At 38.6% G+C, this 17,202-nt stretch overlaps 1 protein-coding gene across 10 annotated transcripts in view; it reads right to left on the reverse strand.

Moving 5' to 3' along the window:
• asxl2 (ASXL transcriptional regulator 2) overlaps positions 1-17,202 on the reverse strand; it is a 216,476-nt gene that overhangs the window by 61,673 nt on the left and 137,601 nt on the right. For 6 of the 10 annotated variants that reach the window (XM_080192284.1, XM_080192278.1, XM_080192285.1 and 3 more), the window contains 3 exons: positions 15,989-16,100; positions 3,245-3,313; positions 2,079-2,197 (listed from right to left, as the gene is read on the reverse strand). In XM_080192284.1, the coding sequence (XP_080048410.1) occupies positions 2,079-2,197; positions 3,245-3,313; positions 15,989-16,100 (300 nt within the window). Of the gene's footprint in view, positions 1-2,078; positions 2,198-3,244; positions 3,314-5,846; positions 5,933-6,820; positions 6,917-15,988; positions 16,101-17,202 lie in introns of those variants that run through there. The other 4 variants (XM_080192279.1, XM_080192286.1, XM_080192287.1 and 1 more) reach the window with 4 other exon arrangements.

Raw genomic sequence — 17,202 nt, forward strand, 5'->3', positions numbered from 1 at the left:
TGGGGCAAAATTTAAAAGTGAGCCAAGAAATATTGAAGTCAGGTAATGATTGTTCAACTTAAGGAGCAAAAATGCACCACAGAATTGTTACCGTGTAGAAGGAGGCCACTGTGCCTGCACCGGCTCTCCAAATAGGCAGCATGATTTCCTGCCATTTCCCTGTATACCTACACATTAAATGACTATTTGAAAATAAATAATGTCTTCTTGAATGCCTCGACTCAACCTGCCTCCACCACACTTGCAGGCAGTTCATTCCAGACCAGCTGTGTGAAAAACGTTTTCCTCACATCACATATGCTTCTTTTGCAAATCACTTTAAATCTATGCCCGAGTTCTTTGTCCAGCTCCCTCATGATTTTGAGCATCTCTTTCAAATCTCCTCTTAGATTACTTCTTTCCATGGAGAACAGACCAACCACTGCAATCTATTCTCGCAACTGAAATTTCTCATCCTCTTGTAAACCTCTACTGCATTGTCTCCAATGTGCTCACATCCTTTTTGTAGTATGGCACCCAGAAATGTACATAATATTCCAGATGAAGTCTAACGAGTATCAGCATAACTTCCTTGTACTATATTCCCCTACTGATAAAACCCAGAATATGATACATTTATTAACTACTCTCTTCAATTGTCCAGCCATCTTAAGTGACCAATGCACATCCACACTCAGAATCCTCTGCTTCTGCATCTTTTAAGAATTTTGTCCTTTATTTTGTAGTGTCTCTCCATGTTCTTCCTACCAAAATGCATCATCTCACACTTCCCTGCACTGAACTTCATCTGCAACCTATCTGTCCACTCCAGCAACTTGCCTATGCCCTTTTGAAATTTGACCTGTCCTCTTTACATTTTACAATACTGCCAAGTTTTGACCAGATGCCGGTGAATGGAAAAATACTGTACCACACAACTAGCACATTAATTTTTATTTACATCTTTTTCAAATCAAAATGTAATTGTAGTCAATCAAAAAAATTGTGTCAGTTATTCTGCACTCAAGTTTTGTTCCAGTCTATGCCATCAGTGTTTCTGGAAAGAAGGATGGGGGAAATTCTCCCATTTTGAGACTAAGTCCTGTGATGGGGATGCGAGTGTGGAGTGTTTTCTGCTGTAGAGACCAGCGGGAAAACGCACCAAAACTTCCAGCTCTCACCTCATTAATTATGCACCTGGGTGTGTTCAGTGACGTGGCAGGCCTGAATGGTGCATAGTCTGCTGTTGTGCCTGGGTGCCATATTGAAAAGGCGGCTAACATCCCTGACCCATCATTGATGAAAGGTGAAGATGGATCTCCAGGAACATTCTGAAGTTGAAAGATGGACCACCTCTAGGACACCAAATCTGGAAGGTCCACATGCAGATACTCCCTCTCACCTGCTGCTATGGTATGCTGGGATCCAGGGTTGTCAACAACCATCCCAAACTCCAGAGGCACCCCAAAGAATTTTTCAGGTGAATTCTGATGCCATGTTGTTTCAGACTGTTTCGCACCGGCATTGCAAAGAATCTGGAATGGGGCAGGAGGGTGGTGGTCAGGCCTTCATCTGCATCCCAATTACAGGATGCAGTGGAGATTCATGCCAGCTTCTGACTGCTATCCTGATCCATTAAGGTGACACCAGCAGAAAATCCTGCTGCACATCTACACTGGCATGAAACTTATTTCTGGCTTCCCAGCATATTCTCTCCCACGTCTGCCATCAAACTCAACAGCGGGGACTTGGGAGGATTCTGCCCATGAATTTTTGAAAAGTTCTAGCTAATGATAAAAAAAATCTAAAATTATTCTAAGGGTTGTTTCTAAAATGATACACTTTGCTACAGATTAGATTCTGGCAAAACAGACTGGAGAGAAAACCTTGATCGCAACAGAATCTGCTGAATTAAAGCTGGATAATTTTATTTGTTCAGCTGTCTCTAACAGCAGCCAATGGTAATATAGTCAACTAAGAGTGTAAACTGGCAAACACCCTGCTAATCAGCAAGAATGAATTAACTGGGCTTTCTCCTGGCTGGAAAAATATCTCAAGTGTGAGGTATTTCACAGAGCAATTAGGCATAAGGTACTGACCTGTTTGAGGGCCTTCTTGCTGTGCTTCTGGGATGGCGACATAATCTTATTCTGTGGGATGGAAGGGGAGGGGCAGCTTGACTGAGGTGAAGCTGGTTGAGGTGATAACCTGGATGAAACTTGGAAAAAGGAATGGAAAATTAATATACTCAGAAAATGAAATTAATCATGTCAACAGATCAAAATCAAATTTTCAACTTGACAATTGTTCCAATGAGTTACTGAGTGATGTAAGAAGTCTCATGACACCAGGTTAAAATCCAACAGGTTTATTTGGCAGCACTAGCTTTTAGAACCAAATAAACCTGTTGGACTTTAACCTGGTGTTGTGAGACTTCTTACTGTGCTTACTCTAGTCCAACGCCAGTATCTCCACATCATTACTGAGTGATAACATTTTAGTTTTATTTTCCACTCAAATTAAATTATGTTGAAATCATCACAATTGTTAACCACTCAGGGCAGATATCATGATGTTTGTATCATATAGTAAGCACACTACATTCAGCAGAAAATATTAACGAACCACAAAATAAACACAACAGCTACCAACCAGTATGCAGTTGATAGATCCTAATAATTCTTCAACAAGAATAGCAGACAATGACTGTCGAAAAGCTCGGGCAAAAATGGAATCATAAAGCTGATTTCACATTTATTTTTTTAAACTAGGTGCTTCAGGGTATTTTCCAGTGATCTGATGAAGAGTTAACTTTGCTTTGTTGGTTTATGCTTAAATTTGAACACTGAAGTTAGATGGGTACATTCAAATCACAATATTCACTTTATTATGTGTGGCAGATACTTCATCATGCAGTTCATTCAGAACGACAATCTTCTGTTCTGCACACTCACATTCACGTTATTATGATATTCAACCTTTGATGTCACAAGGCCATTGTTTTTATTGTTAGTTCCCTCCTCTTCAATCAATTCAACATCAAGCCAATATTTTTGTTCCCTCTAAAAGCATGCAAGCCTGAAGCAAAACCGGAAAAAACAGGAATATAAAGATTTTGTCATCACCACTTGATGCATAGCTGTATTGTTTTTATCGAATGCCTCGTAAATTTTGAGCAACAGCCATAACTAAAACCATTAAAAAGTCTAATCTTAGGCTGGATAAAATGGTGTTTCATATTAATGAACAAAAAAGCATAACTTACAAGATAGAAATGGCAGGTCTGCTTGTAAATCATACAACATTTTATTGGATGTTATTGTCCTGCACAGCTCTGTAATGCATGTGACAAGAAAAGTAGGTCACACTTAGCCGAATGTCAAATGATAAAACAAAGTGAAAGGTCATGGCTGTTTAATGCTGTTCTTTCAAATGCTCATGTGTTTATCACAATTTAGAGGAAATGTTAACAAAAAAGGCAAAAAAGCACCAAATCCTTAATGTTGGCTAACCTTTAAGGCAAAGACTTAAGTGAAAGTTGTACTTTCACTTGATAATGGGGAGAAATTCATTGACAAGGCACCTCTGAGCATTTTAAGACAGATTTTGGTGGCCAGTCGCTTTGGCCTGGGATGATGCTGATGATTGTCAGTTAAGGAAGAGGAACAAAAAGCAGTGGAAATTCAAATAAAACTTTATAGTGGGCAAAACCATGAGTTAATTGGTTAGAATATAGTAGCATTTATATTGTTAAAAATCATATGCTGTTATTAGGCAGGATTTAATTACTCAGGCTGAGAGTAAGAATGAGCTATAGGAGGATAGATAACAGATATTTCATCCTATATGCAATAAGCTTAACAAAGTTATAGGCAGAATTAAATTCCATGCAGATTCAACCAGCCTCTGGCCTGAACTCCAGCAGAGACTGGTATAACCCACTGTTTTCAGCTTTATAAACCCAGTGAACCACTGGTCTCCTAAAGTTATGAACAGGCATTATTCAGACTCTGGCAGAATTTCAGCGCTGTGCACTGAAATTTCCGAGCTCTTTTTACCTGAATGGTCAAAGCTTTAGACAGAGAAAGCATGACCTATAAATTGACTTCAACAAACCTAGGTTAGCCACACCAGAATGAGTTTTCTGTTAGAGTTTGCTTCAGTCCACTGGACCAGCAAAGCTCAAAGTGCGTACCAGAAACCATGGAGACAAAAATCATATCCAGATTTGGACTTCAGGAAGTTCACAAGCAGCTGAGATAAACAAGTTAACCATTCAAATGTGGTGAACTGAATAATTTTCAGGCAACAATTTTATGTTTTATCAAATTTAATATTTTTTATGCCTTTATACATGGGATCTAGGTGTTGCTGGCAAGGCCAGCACTTATTGCTCATTCTTAATTGCCCTTAAGAAAATGGTGTTGAGTCACTACCTTGAACTGCTGCAACCTCGATGGAGAAAGTACTCCCATAGGACTAACAGTGAAAATGCAATAGCAAAGGAACAATGTTTACTTCAAGGTTAGGGTTAACTCTCTAGCTAGGTATTGTTTTACACTTGCTATTAACTTTCACCTCATGTAGATTCATAACACCTAACATGTTTTATGGTAGAGGACAATAAAGTTGAGACAAGCCTGGGCTACTTCAGTTTAAAGAAATTATCACTCAAAAGATAGATGCCGTAAAAATAAATCAGCAGACCTAGAATTGTTTTATGAAATGTATTTGTTCTTATTCCAACTTTTTAATCTTCTTTTCTTTTTCTTGCCTCTATTGTCCCTTTTCTGTAACAACGTAGTCTGTGGGCTCATTACTTTGGTTACAAGTATCACATGACTATGGACACATAAATATTATTGAGCTGAGTGCAATCCCACCCACACATTGAGCTCATCAGGTAGATAAGAATAGGAACAACCCTGAGTATTTTTTCTTCCTCAGTCTTGGGATGTGGAGTTCAAATGCAGCACCTTTACCACCACATGATTCAACTGACAAACTGAGCTGGGGTCTTCCTGCTCTATAGTTCAATTATATATTGTTTCATCTTGCTGATCAAATATTGCTGGCTTTGTAAAAGAAAGCATCAGAAATTGATTCACAGCAGAGGAGGAATACACTTGAAGGCATGTGCCTTTAAATAATAAATTGTGGCCAAATTATATTACTTATTTTTCTCATTTGATAGAACAGAACTTAGGCACATATCATTTCATCACACCACAGCCTAATTATGTTGTACTTGTCCAGTGACATGGCCAAGAGCAGCTGGCCAGCAAAAACTAGGACTCAGTACATGAACGAGTCTCCTTTCACTCAGTGCTGAACCTTGTGCCAGAACTCGCTTGCCTTGCCCACCACAGAATCACACTGGGCAAGGGGCCAACAAAAATGTCCGTTGACCTCTGGTGGGAATTTATAGTCTCGCTTGAGTGAGGCCGTGAAATCCTGCCCATGATGTGAATATATTTGCACAAGACTGACAGGGGCACCTGTTAGGCCTCACCCAGTTTTCATGAGTGGCCTTTAGTCTTAGTATTGGTGAGATGTTCATATCATAAAAGATATATGGAAGGCAATTTTGTTGCTTTTGATAATCATACAAATTTCCCAGCACAAGTCACTATCTTTCAACCTTAAGCAGACTGCCTGGATGATTTTTCATTTCCCTAATTTATATATATATATAGGCCAACAGCAGTGCTGTACCGCTGCCTTGGTTGAGATCAGCTTGTTCAGCACAAACCTGAAACCAAATCTGTGAAGTTCAAAGTCAAGCCTGGCATATTTAGCTGACAGGCCACTGAGGGAAATTAACAACTACTTCCTGAAAAATAATACTGCAGGTAAAAACGAAATACCTGGTTTCATCTGAGTTCAACTTCACATAATAGTCCGAGAAAGAGCTCTTTGAAATTAGCTGAATATTTAATCTTGGAGGACATGCAGAATTTTAAACACGGGAACTGCACCCATTACAACTTTACTGTCTAATCCCTCCCCACAACTTGCAGCCCCATTTGTTCTTCTTAAACAATTTCCGAGATCAAGGTTCACAGATACTTACTTAGTTACTTAACTTCTCATTCTGGCCAATAAAAGGAAAGTGTCATTCTGAAGGTGGCAAGTTCTTTTTATTAGGCTGTTGTTGTTAATATCAAAGCAATACCTCTATGGGTGGGTGCTGCTATGAACACACAGGCCACTGAATATTACAGCTAAGTACAAGACCTTGGAAAGTCTGATTTCTTAAAGTAGTACCAGTTGTAAACAAGTCTGTCCATACATACAGACACACAAACATACTCATTTTCTTAATTTGTATGATTGTATACTGTATTGAATACTAGGCACAACATATAAAACATGCCAAAGCAGTATCATCAAGCAGTTTGGAGTTACTCTAAACAGTCACAAAATTATAAATCAACATATTTCTCCCGTAATGCAGATCCTGTCCTATTTTCAGGCGTTTCAAAGCTGCAGCATTACTTCTAAAATGATTTGGTCACTTTCAGTTCTTTGGTAAATTTAGATTGCATTATATTGTCATTAAATTTTCAAAGCAGGCCTCAGAAACGAAAGACATCTTTCAGCTTTTAATCAGCTTGAGTAAAGTAAGAATGCAGCTCGGCACAAAAAAATTGCCAGATTTATTTTGCAGGTCTGAAAGAGGACTCCCAGAACTAACATGACTAAATAAACCTTTAGTTTGGGTTCCACCCACACCGGCCAAGACAACTGGGATTCTGCTTCCTTCAAAACATTAATCACTTTAACAGACAGTAGAATGACTGAAATATACAAGATCCCACTCAGTATCAATGCTCCTTACCTTTGTATTGATCAGAATAAAAGATTTTATTCAACATTTTCTTTTTCTGACTTAACCTCTGAACGGTTGAAGCTGCTGCTGAGCTGCTTATTTTTTGCCGTTTCCAACTGCTAAGCTCATTGGTTGAAGAGCACAGTATTGCAGTTTATGTCAGCAAAATTGAAGTGTTTCTTTGAAAAAAAAGTGACATTTCCGCTTTCTGTAACTTTATTTCTGTACTTATAAGGAAGCGGGTGTTGATTTTTTATCAGCAAGTTTCCTGTAGCAAGAAGTATATGAAATAAATGATGTCATGTTGCAAATGCTAGAGGGCAGAATAAAATTATCACTTTGAAAAAGTTTTAATGTGCAATGGAATCCATTGCCTTAGAGAATTAAATAGCAACTTTGAAGCTATATCTTTCTATTGATATTGACTGATACAACATATATCAAAGCTCTTGCTTTGAAGTGACTTCAATTACAATGTCCCCACCCCTTATACATACAAATGATCAATCATCTGAACGTAGATTCTCCTATCTTACTAGGATGACTTTGATGACTTGGCCCATCTCCACGACTATCCCCAGAGCACATTTGCTCAGAAGTGCCAAGCCAGTGCAGATAGCTGGTTTCTCCTTCTTAATAAAAGAATAAAACTGAGACTAATGCCTCACTGTCTGAAAAAATCAAGGAAACAATATTCACAATTTTAATTCATACTTGCATCTTGAGGTCTGCAGAATATTAAACTGCTAAGCTATCATGATACCCAAATCACTTTGAAATGCAACAATCTGCATACACAGATGGAAAATGTGCAAGATAAACTGGCATTCTCTTTGCAGATACTTTATGTGAATTGGGGCACTAAAATATATTGCCAATATTTGTTGCGTTAAGTCTTGACAAATAATCCTCAACCACATTACTGAATAAGGAACTAGAGTGTTCGTGGGTGGTGGTGTTGCAGGAAGTACATTCAATGCATTGTATTCACTTCCTGTATTTTGCATTTGAAAAGACTTTGTACTCACAGGTGTTGGTTTCTAGTCTGAGCCTACTGTGTACTCACCTAGGAAGCACATCAGTGACAGTAAACAACAACTGGCAGGTTCTTACATCTATGGACAAATTCTGTCCACAAAACCTAATTTTTATCACATTCTTGGAACACTTGCTGTCATTTTCTTCATTACGAATTCCTAACTTTATACATTTCATTGGAAATGTCCATGTAAACCTCTCAACCTGTACTCCTTCCCTCTGACCATTTATGGTTCTAAATGTCACCACTGGAAACAGTGTATTATTACAAGTCTACATAGGAACGTGATAGCTCAATTTGCTGTCAAGATAATGGCCAAGTAATGGCTCACAATTGAAAAGCACAGAACAGCATGATGTTGCTGTGTTTGTGCAGTACGTATATACTGAACTCACTATTAAGTCTAGTCCATGTTAGTGGAAGTACCGTATCCTGTTAACAACATGATAAATGTTAGATTACTGAGGTCAGCCAACTTCTTTAGCATTGAAACCTAATTATCAATAGCTGTTGGAGATTTTAAAAATTGAAAACATATATTTATTTTATTTTTTTCCTACTCTCCCACTCTTTCTGCAGTTGGTTTGACATTGAATTCAAACATTCTATCTTACACTTACTTTTCAGTCCTTGCACTGGTAATTTCACAATTCTTCAATCTGGTTGGTTAGGGAGATATGAATTGCTTGCTTTGTTCACTCTGAGCCCAGATATTTGTATCCTTTGCAGCAACATTATCAGTTTGCACTTTCTGCAAACTGGCAGCAAAACTGTGAAGCACCAGCAAGTTTAATTCATGGCACCACATGATGACCAAATATGAAAATATAAAATAAAAAGACAGAATGCTAGATTTTATAGTGAGGACTGAGTTACCTGTGCAACGTTTTGTAATATAAACTGTTAATTCGAACTGTATAATATGCCAATGACTCAATATACATAACAGGAAGTGATGCAACATCTCAATCTTGCACTCTCTTTGCACTTCAGGGAAAGATCAAGCCACTGTAAGATGTGATGCAATTAAGTCTGCCCCACTTGAAGAATCCATTTCCCTGAGTCCCAACCCACAATGCTAGAGTTTAACAGAAAAAACTAACTGATCATGCCTACAGGTGAAGCAGGGTTCAAGGTCAGTTCATAGTTGCACCACAACTTTCAGATGTAATTGAAGTCAGCATTATCAACTTAAATCCCAACATTTATATACAAAAAGGCCTATTTAAACTTTGTGCTATAATTATATCTGCCCCCGATGACAACGCTCTAAAACCACTTTTGTAGATCTCAGCTCTCAGGCCTGTAATGCTGAAAAACATTCACATTTTAACCAATTCTATGTCTCGTCTCAATTTCCATATGATTAAGCTGTAAATACTGCACAGAAATAAGGATAAAATATCAAACTTAAAATGTAAACCAAATTACACCTGAATCCTCATCCCGATCTTCTCACCCTCCACCTCGCTTCACAACTACACTTGTCTTGACTCCCAATGTAATTTATTATATACAATACACAGACACACATGCTCACACTTCATTCATGTCAACTTTTTCCTATATCAGTTTTGCTGATGTAAACTTACATGCATATTAAATCTCAGACCGCACAACAGAACTTACCAAACTCAACTGACTCTCTGTGGAAATCAACATCAAAAGAAAACTGCACATTTTCATTTAACACATCCCTGTTGTTCCAAGTGGTATCATAACTTCCTTTGATATACATTTTCTAACCCACTTGTCAGTTGGCCAATTTTATAGCAAAGTCATTGTCTAGCAGATGGATTCAAGACTTAAACACAGAAAGAACACAATTTAATGCTACTTAGAAGTGCTGATAGGAATGCACAAATGCACAGGGTCAGAAATTCCAATTTCAGTTTATTTGGCTGGTCCTACAATGCTCGTGTTATAATATTTTCATGGTTTAATTAAAAAGAGATGCACAGATCCAGGATTAACGGTTGTTAGCCAAACTTTGACTTTGGACAACAGAGAAACTTGCTGGTACAAAACTAGAATTTAGTTTCAAAATTTTGATTAATAGATTATGAAAAATAAAAACCCAGTCTTGCATTTTTGTTATTAATATTTCAAGTGAAAAGCCACACTTCAAGTGAAAAGTGAAAAACCAGTGATACAGGTAAAATAATTACACCATAGTAGCTTTGGTTATTATCAAGGTAGCATTGCATGTTGCTTGCTCTGGGTATCACTGCTGATCATATTATACATTACATCAATGGGTAACTGTGCCTAAAATGTTAACAGAAACAGATCAAATTGGTATAAATAGGCCTGACTCTACCGAACTGGGGATTGAGATAAGTATTTTAACAGAACTATACGATACCATTCTCATTACTGATTATACCTCAATCTTGTGCTTCCAAATGGCAGTTTCTTGCAAAAGTCAAGGGTTGGAATTTTCTGGCTATTCAAGCTGGCAGGATTCTCTGCTCCCACTTCAGTGAATGGAGATTTCGCCAAGTGCCAAATTCACCATTCTCGCTTGCAGGGGCAGTGAAGCATGAATGGTCAAAAAACTCCGGTCAATATATCCAAAATAGAACAACAATGAAACCAACTAGTTAAATTTTGTCAGTGTGCAAATTGCTTTTCCTTAATCTTTATTAAGCTCTGATCTGATAACAGCTCTTCTAATCACTCCTCTGTATCTCTACTGAGGCATGCACGTATATAACACTTTAAAATGCAAAAACAGAAGATGGCTCAGCTTGTTGAACTAGTAACAACTTCTCTGTACATAATCTGTACCACATTCCAGACTTATGCTGTTAGTGATGACATCTTGGGGCCCCAGTAACCACATTCAACTGTTACAACCATCTTCAATCAGTCACAGCTGTGACTCAGAGCGCGCAGTCCAGAGGCCTGCAGGAAGTCGCTTTCTTAAAGCCACAGCATATCACTTCTTGGTCATTACTGGTTGATTAAACCATTTTCAAAGTATTATTATTGCCCTTTTCAATAACACAACTAATTTCATAAAACACTGCAATTAGCTTTTCACAATTATCAGCATATGAAACAAAAACAAACGAGAAACACAATCCGTAACAATTCCGCAACCTCCTCCTGCTGTATACCCCAGCAGGTATTCCAGATCCTTCCAGCAAAAAGTAAAATACTGGGGATGTTGGAAATCTGAAACAAAAACAGAAAGTGATAGAAATATTCAGCAGGTCAGTTCGCATCTGCGGAGCAAAATCCTCCAAGTCTGGTCTCTCCTGCATTCCCCACTGTCCTTGTACCTTTCAAGAGGTTGCCAAATGTTTAACCATTTTGGACCATATCTAGAACTTCCCTTATCCTCTGTGCCATGCTACTTTACTCCCTACTTTGAAAAGTTTGCTCAAAATCTTTTTGACTGTACACTTGATCACCCTTCTATTGCTGCTTGGTGCATGCTTCCCTATGTGAAACACAAGACCTTTTTTTGGATTAGAGGCACTAATCAACTACAAGTTGTTGGAACCAGAGCACTCTGTTTAAGCAGAGTGAAAGCTGAAAGGTTACTAGCAAAAGAAAAACTGTCCCAAAGTTGTTCAAATAGCAACCGTGGCTGCATGAAAACCACATACCACAGACTACAGCTAACTACACAATTCTTTCACATTTGAAAATAAGTTCAAAAGAAGATATTATTTTCTTCTTATTCATTACAATGCTTGCAATAATTTCCAAGAAAAGGTTACCAACATTTTACATTTTATAAATTTCATCATGAATTATGCTACACAAAATATCAGTCACATTAATAATGGATTTACCTGCTGATTAACATCATTGATAAAAACATTAACTTCATTAGTGCCAAAACAGTGACCTTTCTGCAACAGTATTTTTTCCACCCAATAATTTTTAACAACTTAAAACTTAGTACCTAAATTTAGAGACAAATATAAATGAACAATAATCATTGTTTTATGAAATTCCTCATTTTTATAAGAATTCTCATTTTTAAATGCGGAAAACAATCAGTAACAGAACAAAGGTTGTGACTGCTTTGCGTCCACCTGTGCCAGCTGCAAACCATCTCCAGGGTACCTACATTACTTCTCTCTATGGGTAAAGAATTGAGTCTTTTATTAAAAAGTAAACAGCTTTTTAGAGACTATGTAGGTATCAGAAGTGGAAGCTGAACAACTCCAATAATGCAAAATGTGTTTTACGCTACACACAAACCTTTTTTCCATTCATCCACCAAGAATTTATATTGAAAATCTCGCATAACATTTGTCTGCACCCATTTTCGGAGATCTAGATTCTCACTGCCTCCACAGGAGACAGAGAATTGATAGAAATTGATCCGAGGTGATCTATTGTTACTGGTTATGCCTCCACAGGCAGCCAATTGATAGTAAACAGTTTTGTCCCACAACCTCCCTTGTGAAAATGCTCCTTAGATAAGGTGGTTGGTTAAGTCTATTGGGGAGGAAAGGGCTGCTGGTGTACTGATCCTGACTTCTGGCTCCAACTAAAATGTTTATTAAAAAATGTGATTTCAAAGATTAATTTTTGGTTGACAATTGTGGAAGCCATATAGAATCCTCACCTCTGTGTCAAGGGAATTGTTTAACAAGGATTTTGTCCGTAACTTACACATGTCAGGGCCACAGTACACCCAAATATTACAGACAGGAGGGGAATTAATTTAACAGCTCTGAATTTTGCCTCTCACTATCCATCCAAAAGGAGAAAGGTGTTTTTGATTTTTCCATTTCCTCCAACCCTTCAGTTTGGAATGATCCAAGCTTCTATCAATAAACTACATTTCCCATGTAGCCCTACCTAAACTTCTCTGCTTCGTTACATTTTTGGCATTTTAAAAAGATTCTTAATACTTTCCTCACCTGCCCTGACGTCTTCTCATGTGGCTCAGCGTCAAAGTTTGCTGATAATGCTCCTGCAATGCAGCTTAGGATATTTTTAGCTGTTAAAGGTGCCTATAAGTCTAAGTTCTTGTTGCAGTGGTTACAATAGTGATCACACTTCACAAGTACTTCATTGATTACGAAGCACTTTGGAACATTCTGAGGCTTTGCAAGGTGCTAGATAAATGCAATTCTCACTTTCCTTTTAAATTAGAATCCTGTTATCATTAAAATATATCTTACAAAGAAATGGACTTGTGCAGAATGCATTGAACTCAAAGACAAAAATACTGTAAGGTTATGCAATCCAATTATTTTTGTTATGGAATGTAAACTGAGGCTCATTTTGTGCAATCCAGCATATTACAAACAAGATCTATCTTGTTCAACAGGAAGATGCAGTTATTAAAAATACATTCCCACAACTGTCAATTTTTGCAGTATAGCCAGCACTCCTTTGTGGAACAAGATCTGAATGAAATACATGTACACGGATTCAATTCTGACTGTCACCATGGTACATTCATCTCTTAACTACTAATTTTAATCAGTTACTCAATAGAGCCGAAATTTATAGCAACACTGGCAGAAGGACAGGATCCTTCTTGCAACTTTGTCTTGAGTTCTCTGCCTGAAAGCAGGTCTGACGCACAGCACTGCAATTTCTATCACTGGTAGAATTCACCCCAACCACAACGGGCACAGATTGCCATGCAGTCGGTACCAATCTGATCCACGCCGGTTGCCTAATTTAGTCAGACACCCCAAGGAGTCCAAGTTGCTGTGGCACCATATTTCTACATGCCAGTTGTAGCAAGAAACCACAGAAAATGATGCCAGAGGTTCCATTTTCTTTCTATCACATGGCTAATCAGAAATCTCTGCCACTCTTGCCACCTACTATGGGCATGTGGTGGGAAGATTTGCAAGTTGATACTCAACCTGTCTGGCCACATTATGAACACACACCATCAAATCTTGGGAGTGGGTGTTGTGCCCAGAGGCCAGGAGACCATCCACAGGTTCACAAGACTCCCTCCTAACCGCAGGAGAAGATGGTGGCATACTAGTAATTTCATGAAGTTTATTTATTAGTATCACAAGTAGGCTTACATGAACACTGCAATGAAGTTACTGTGAAAATACCACTAGACCAGTAATTCAGAGGCTCAGGCTAATGCTTTGGAGACATGGGTCCAAATCCCACCACAGTAGCTGGTGGAATTCACATTCACTTAATTAAAATATGGAATTGACAACTAGTCTGATTCACTAATGTCCCTTTAGAGAAGGCAACCTACCATACCTACCTGGTCTGATCTACATGTGACGCCAGACCTAGAGCAATGTTGATGATTCTTAACTGTCCTCTGAAATCGCCTAGCAAGCCACTGAGTTCATGGACAATTAAGGATTGGCAACAAATGCTGGCCTTGTCAGTAACACCCTTGAAATAATACATTTCAGAATAAATTAACATTAAACAATGAGTCTATGCATAGGAATTCCATGCAGTGAATGAACAGACTCCACTGAGACATCTAATCACAAGTCACTACAAGTAGATTATTCCGATTCTGAATTATTTTTGGTCAGAGCTCTGAGGAAAATTCATCGAGGCTCGAATCATTGGCTCTGTTCTCTCTCCACAGATACTATCAGACCTGCTGAGATTTTCCAACATTTTTTGTTAAGTTCCAGCTTCCAGCATCCATGGTGTTTTGTTTTTAACTACAAGTAGTTGTTGTTTTCTTCAAAATAAATCCCTAGCATCACCATTTCCACCAAAATGTGAACAAAATTTGGAAATGGTGTTTCACCCTTCAACGAAAAAGGAGTTTGAAATAAAAATTATTAACCTGGGAAACAGCCAGAAGCATGACGTTGCTATTCAGTATTCTTAACCAATCCAATAACTGACTGTAACAAATTAGTCATGTTGGACGAGAACCATTAATCTTTTGTAATATACAGCCTTTTCTCATTTAGCATTTAGTTTTCAAACTCTGCATAGTTTTACTTCTTGTTTTATTACTTTAAGTTTCAACTTGAAATTGAGAGCTCCCAGTTACTAATGATTAATAATGGCAAGCAATAAAAACACACTTTGGACCCAATTGCCATTTGTTCCATTAAATCATTTTTGTGTTAAAGTACTAAAAATAGAACTGCAGTGAGATTTAAACATTTTAAGACAAGAGAGCATGGCAGATAACTTGCAGAGCTCCTCTTAAACTGAGCTCAAACTTGGAACTGTCCATGTGGGAATTACATAGGAATGAAAAAGACCATACAAACTCTACAAAGTGGGGCTTTCGTACAATTAAAGACACAAGTCCCACCTGCTGCCAATCAAAATTCGTTTCAGCATTAAATGCAGTGAATCTGTCAGAGTCAGCAGGGGTCTGTTGGCACCCATCATACTAAACATTCAGGCCTGCAACTTCTGCCTGGATGAATGTGGCTTTGTCCTTATGTGATAGGACACCATATGCTTGCATCTATTCAGAAGTGACAACTATCTAATGGAAACTTGAGAGCACCTCTTGCTGGAAGACAATGGGACTAAATCAGCCTGAACTTTTAATTCCAATTTTGCAAACATGAAAAATGGAAACCAGGAGCAGTATTTAATGGAGTTGAGGGGGTCTTCATTGCTGGCTGGAGTTGCCTATTTTAGGGAAGGCACACTTTATTAAATCCTACCTCAGCATTAACCTGGATAGGGGGCGAAAGGAAAGGGGAGGGGTGAAAGGAAAGGGGAGAAAGAAGGGGAAAAAGGACAGCAGAAAGCTGATGGCTCTCAGCTTTAGGGTGAGGAGTGATCAGCCAAATCCCTCCATTGGCACTGAGTGTCTCTGAATGAAGGATTCCCATGGTAGCTAGCCAGTAATCCCACATGAGAAGCCCCCTGCGCTCAACTGTGACAATTTCAGGCCTGTAGATGTGCATTGATGGAGTTATGTTAAGCACCTCAATTAACAGCAGGGCAGGAAGGCCCTCCATGGGTCTTTCTACTACAGATTTAGTTAGATTAAAGCAGGAAGTCAGCACAGACCCTATCCTTCTTCCTGCTGCCTAATTAAATGACTCCTGTCACCAAATATGCCACAGGGAAGAGCAATAAATTCCACTCCAAGTTAATTTATTGTTCCCAGGAAAGAAGTTCATAGTTTGAAGTCACATGATTAATTTTCAACCCTGAATTGCCTCCCAAATTCCACCTACTTCTCTTTCTCTCTCTTTTCTCATTGCTCTCTGTGCTCTGCGAGTCTGACTGAGCATCGCTGCTGTCATCCCACATCTCAGGCAGATCCTTCATTTCATCTGGGACATCCTTCTGAAAAACCAAGAAAAAGAAGTTATATTACTGCAGTTCATAACTCTGATGTTACAATTTACTTTCAGCTGAGAATAATAGGCAATGAGCAAAAATCGTTGCTTCTAAAAAGCTGCATGTTACAGTCGGCAGATTACTGACAGTCAATTGCCTTGGGGCTTCTCCTCCTCCACCACAATAAATTTGTCAGAAATCCTGTTTAAGCATGCAAATTGGATTTACATGAGTAAATAGGGTTTCTGACAAACTTGCTCTGACATCTTGGTAGCAGAGTGGGAGAAGCTCCGAGGAAATTCTCCGTCCTGTTGCAAACAAATTAAGTTTTGCTAAACCGAAAAATAAACCAATTTCCCCCATAACCCAAATCTTCCTGTTCTGCTAAAAAGGAAAAATTATTAACTCCTGTTCAAATATTCACCCAGATTTTACAAAGAACATAAAACATCACATATTACACCATTTGATTAGTTTAAATAGATTAATATGTTCCCTCCTGCTCCTGATTTTCTGGACCCATACAGTTTAAAGATCATAGAATCCCTACTGTGCAGAAGGAGATCATTCGGCCCATTGAGTCTACACCAACTCTTCCAAAGTGCATCTTACCCAGGTCCATACCCGGAACTATCCCCTCGCATTTACCTCACTAATTTATGGGCAGCACAGTAGCAGAGTGGTTAACACTGCTGCCTCACAGCTCCATGGATCTGAGTTTGATTCCTGGCTTGGGTCACTGTCTGTGTGGAGTTTGCACATTTCCTCCATTTCTGCGTGCTCCAGTTTCCTCCCACAGTCCAAAGGTGTGAAGTTAAGTTATTTGGCCATGCTAAATTGTCCCTTAGTGTCCTAGAATGTGTATCTTAGAGGGATTAGCAGGGTAAATATGTGGGCTTTTGGAGATAGGGCCTGGATGGGATTCTTGTTGGTGCAGTGTTGAATGGCCTCCTTCAGCACTGTAGGAGTTGCATGTATAATTTCCTTAACCAACACTTCTTGGGACAGTGAGGAGCAGTTTACCACAGCCAATACCCCTAATCTGCACATCTTTGGACTGCGGAAGGAAACTAGAGGCAACCCACGCAGACAAAGGGAGAACCTGCGA

The sequence above is a fragment of the Carcharhinus amblyrhynchos genome, chromosome 7 (assembly GCF_965287045.1).
Source record: "Carcharhinus amblyrhynchos chromosome 7, sCarAmb.v2.hapA, whole genome shotgun sequence".
Lineage (NCBI taxonomy): Eukaryota > Metazoa > Chordata > Chondrichthyes > Carcharhiniformes > Carcharhinidae > Carcharhinus > Carcharhinus amblyrhynchos.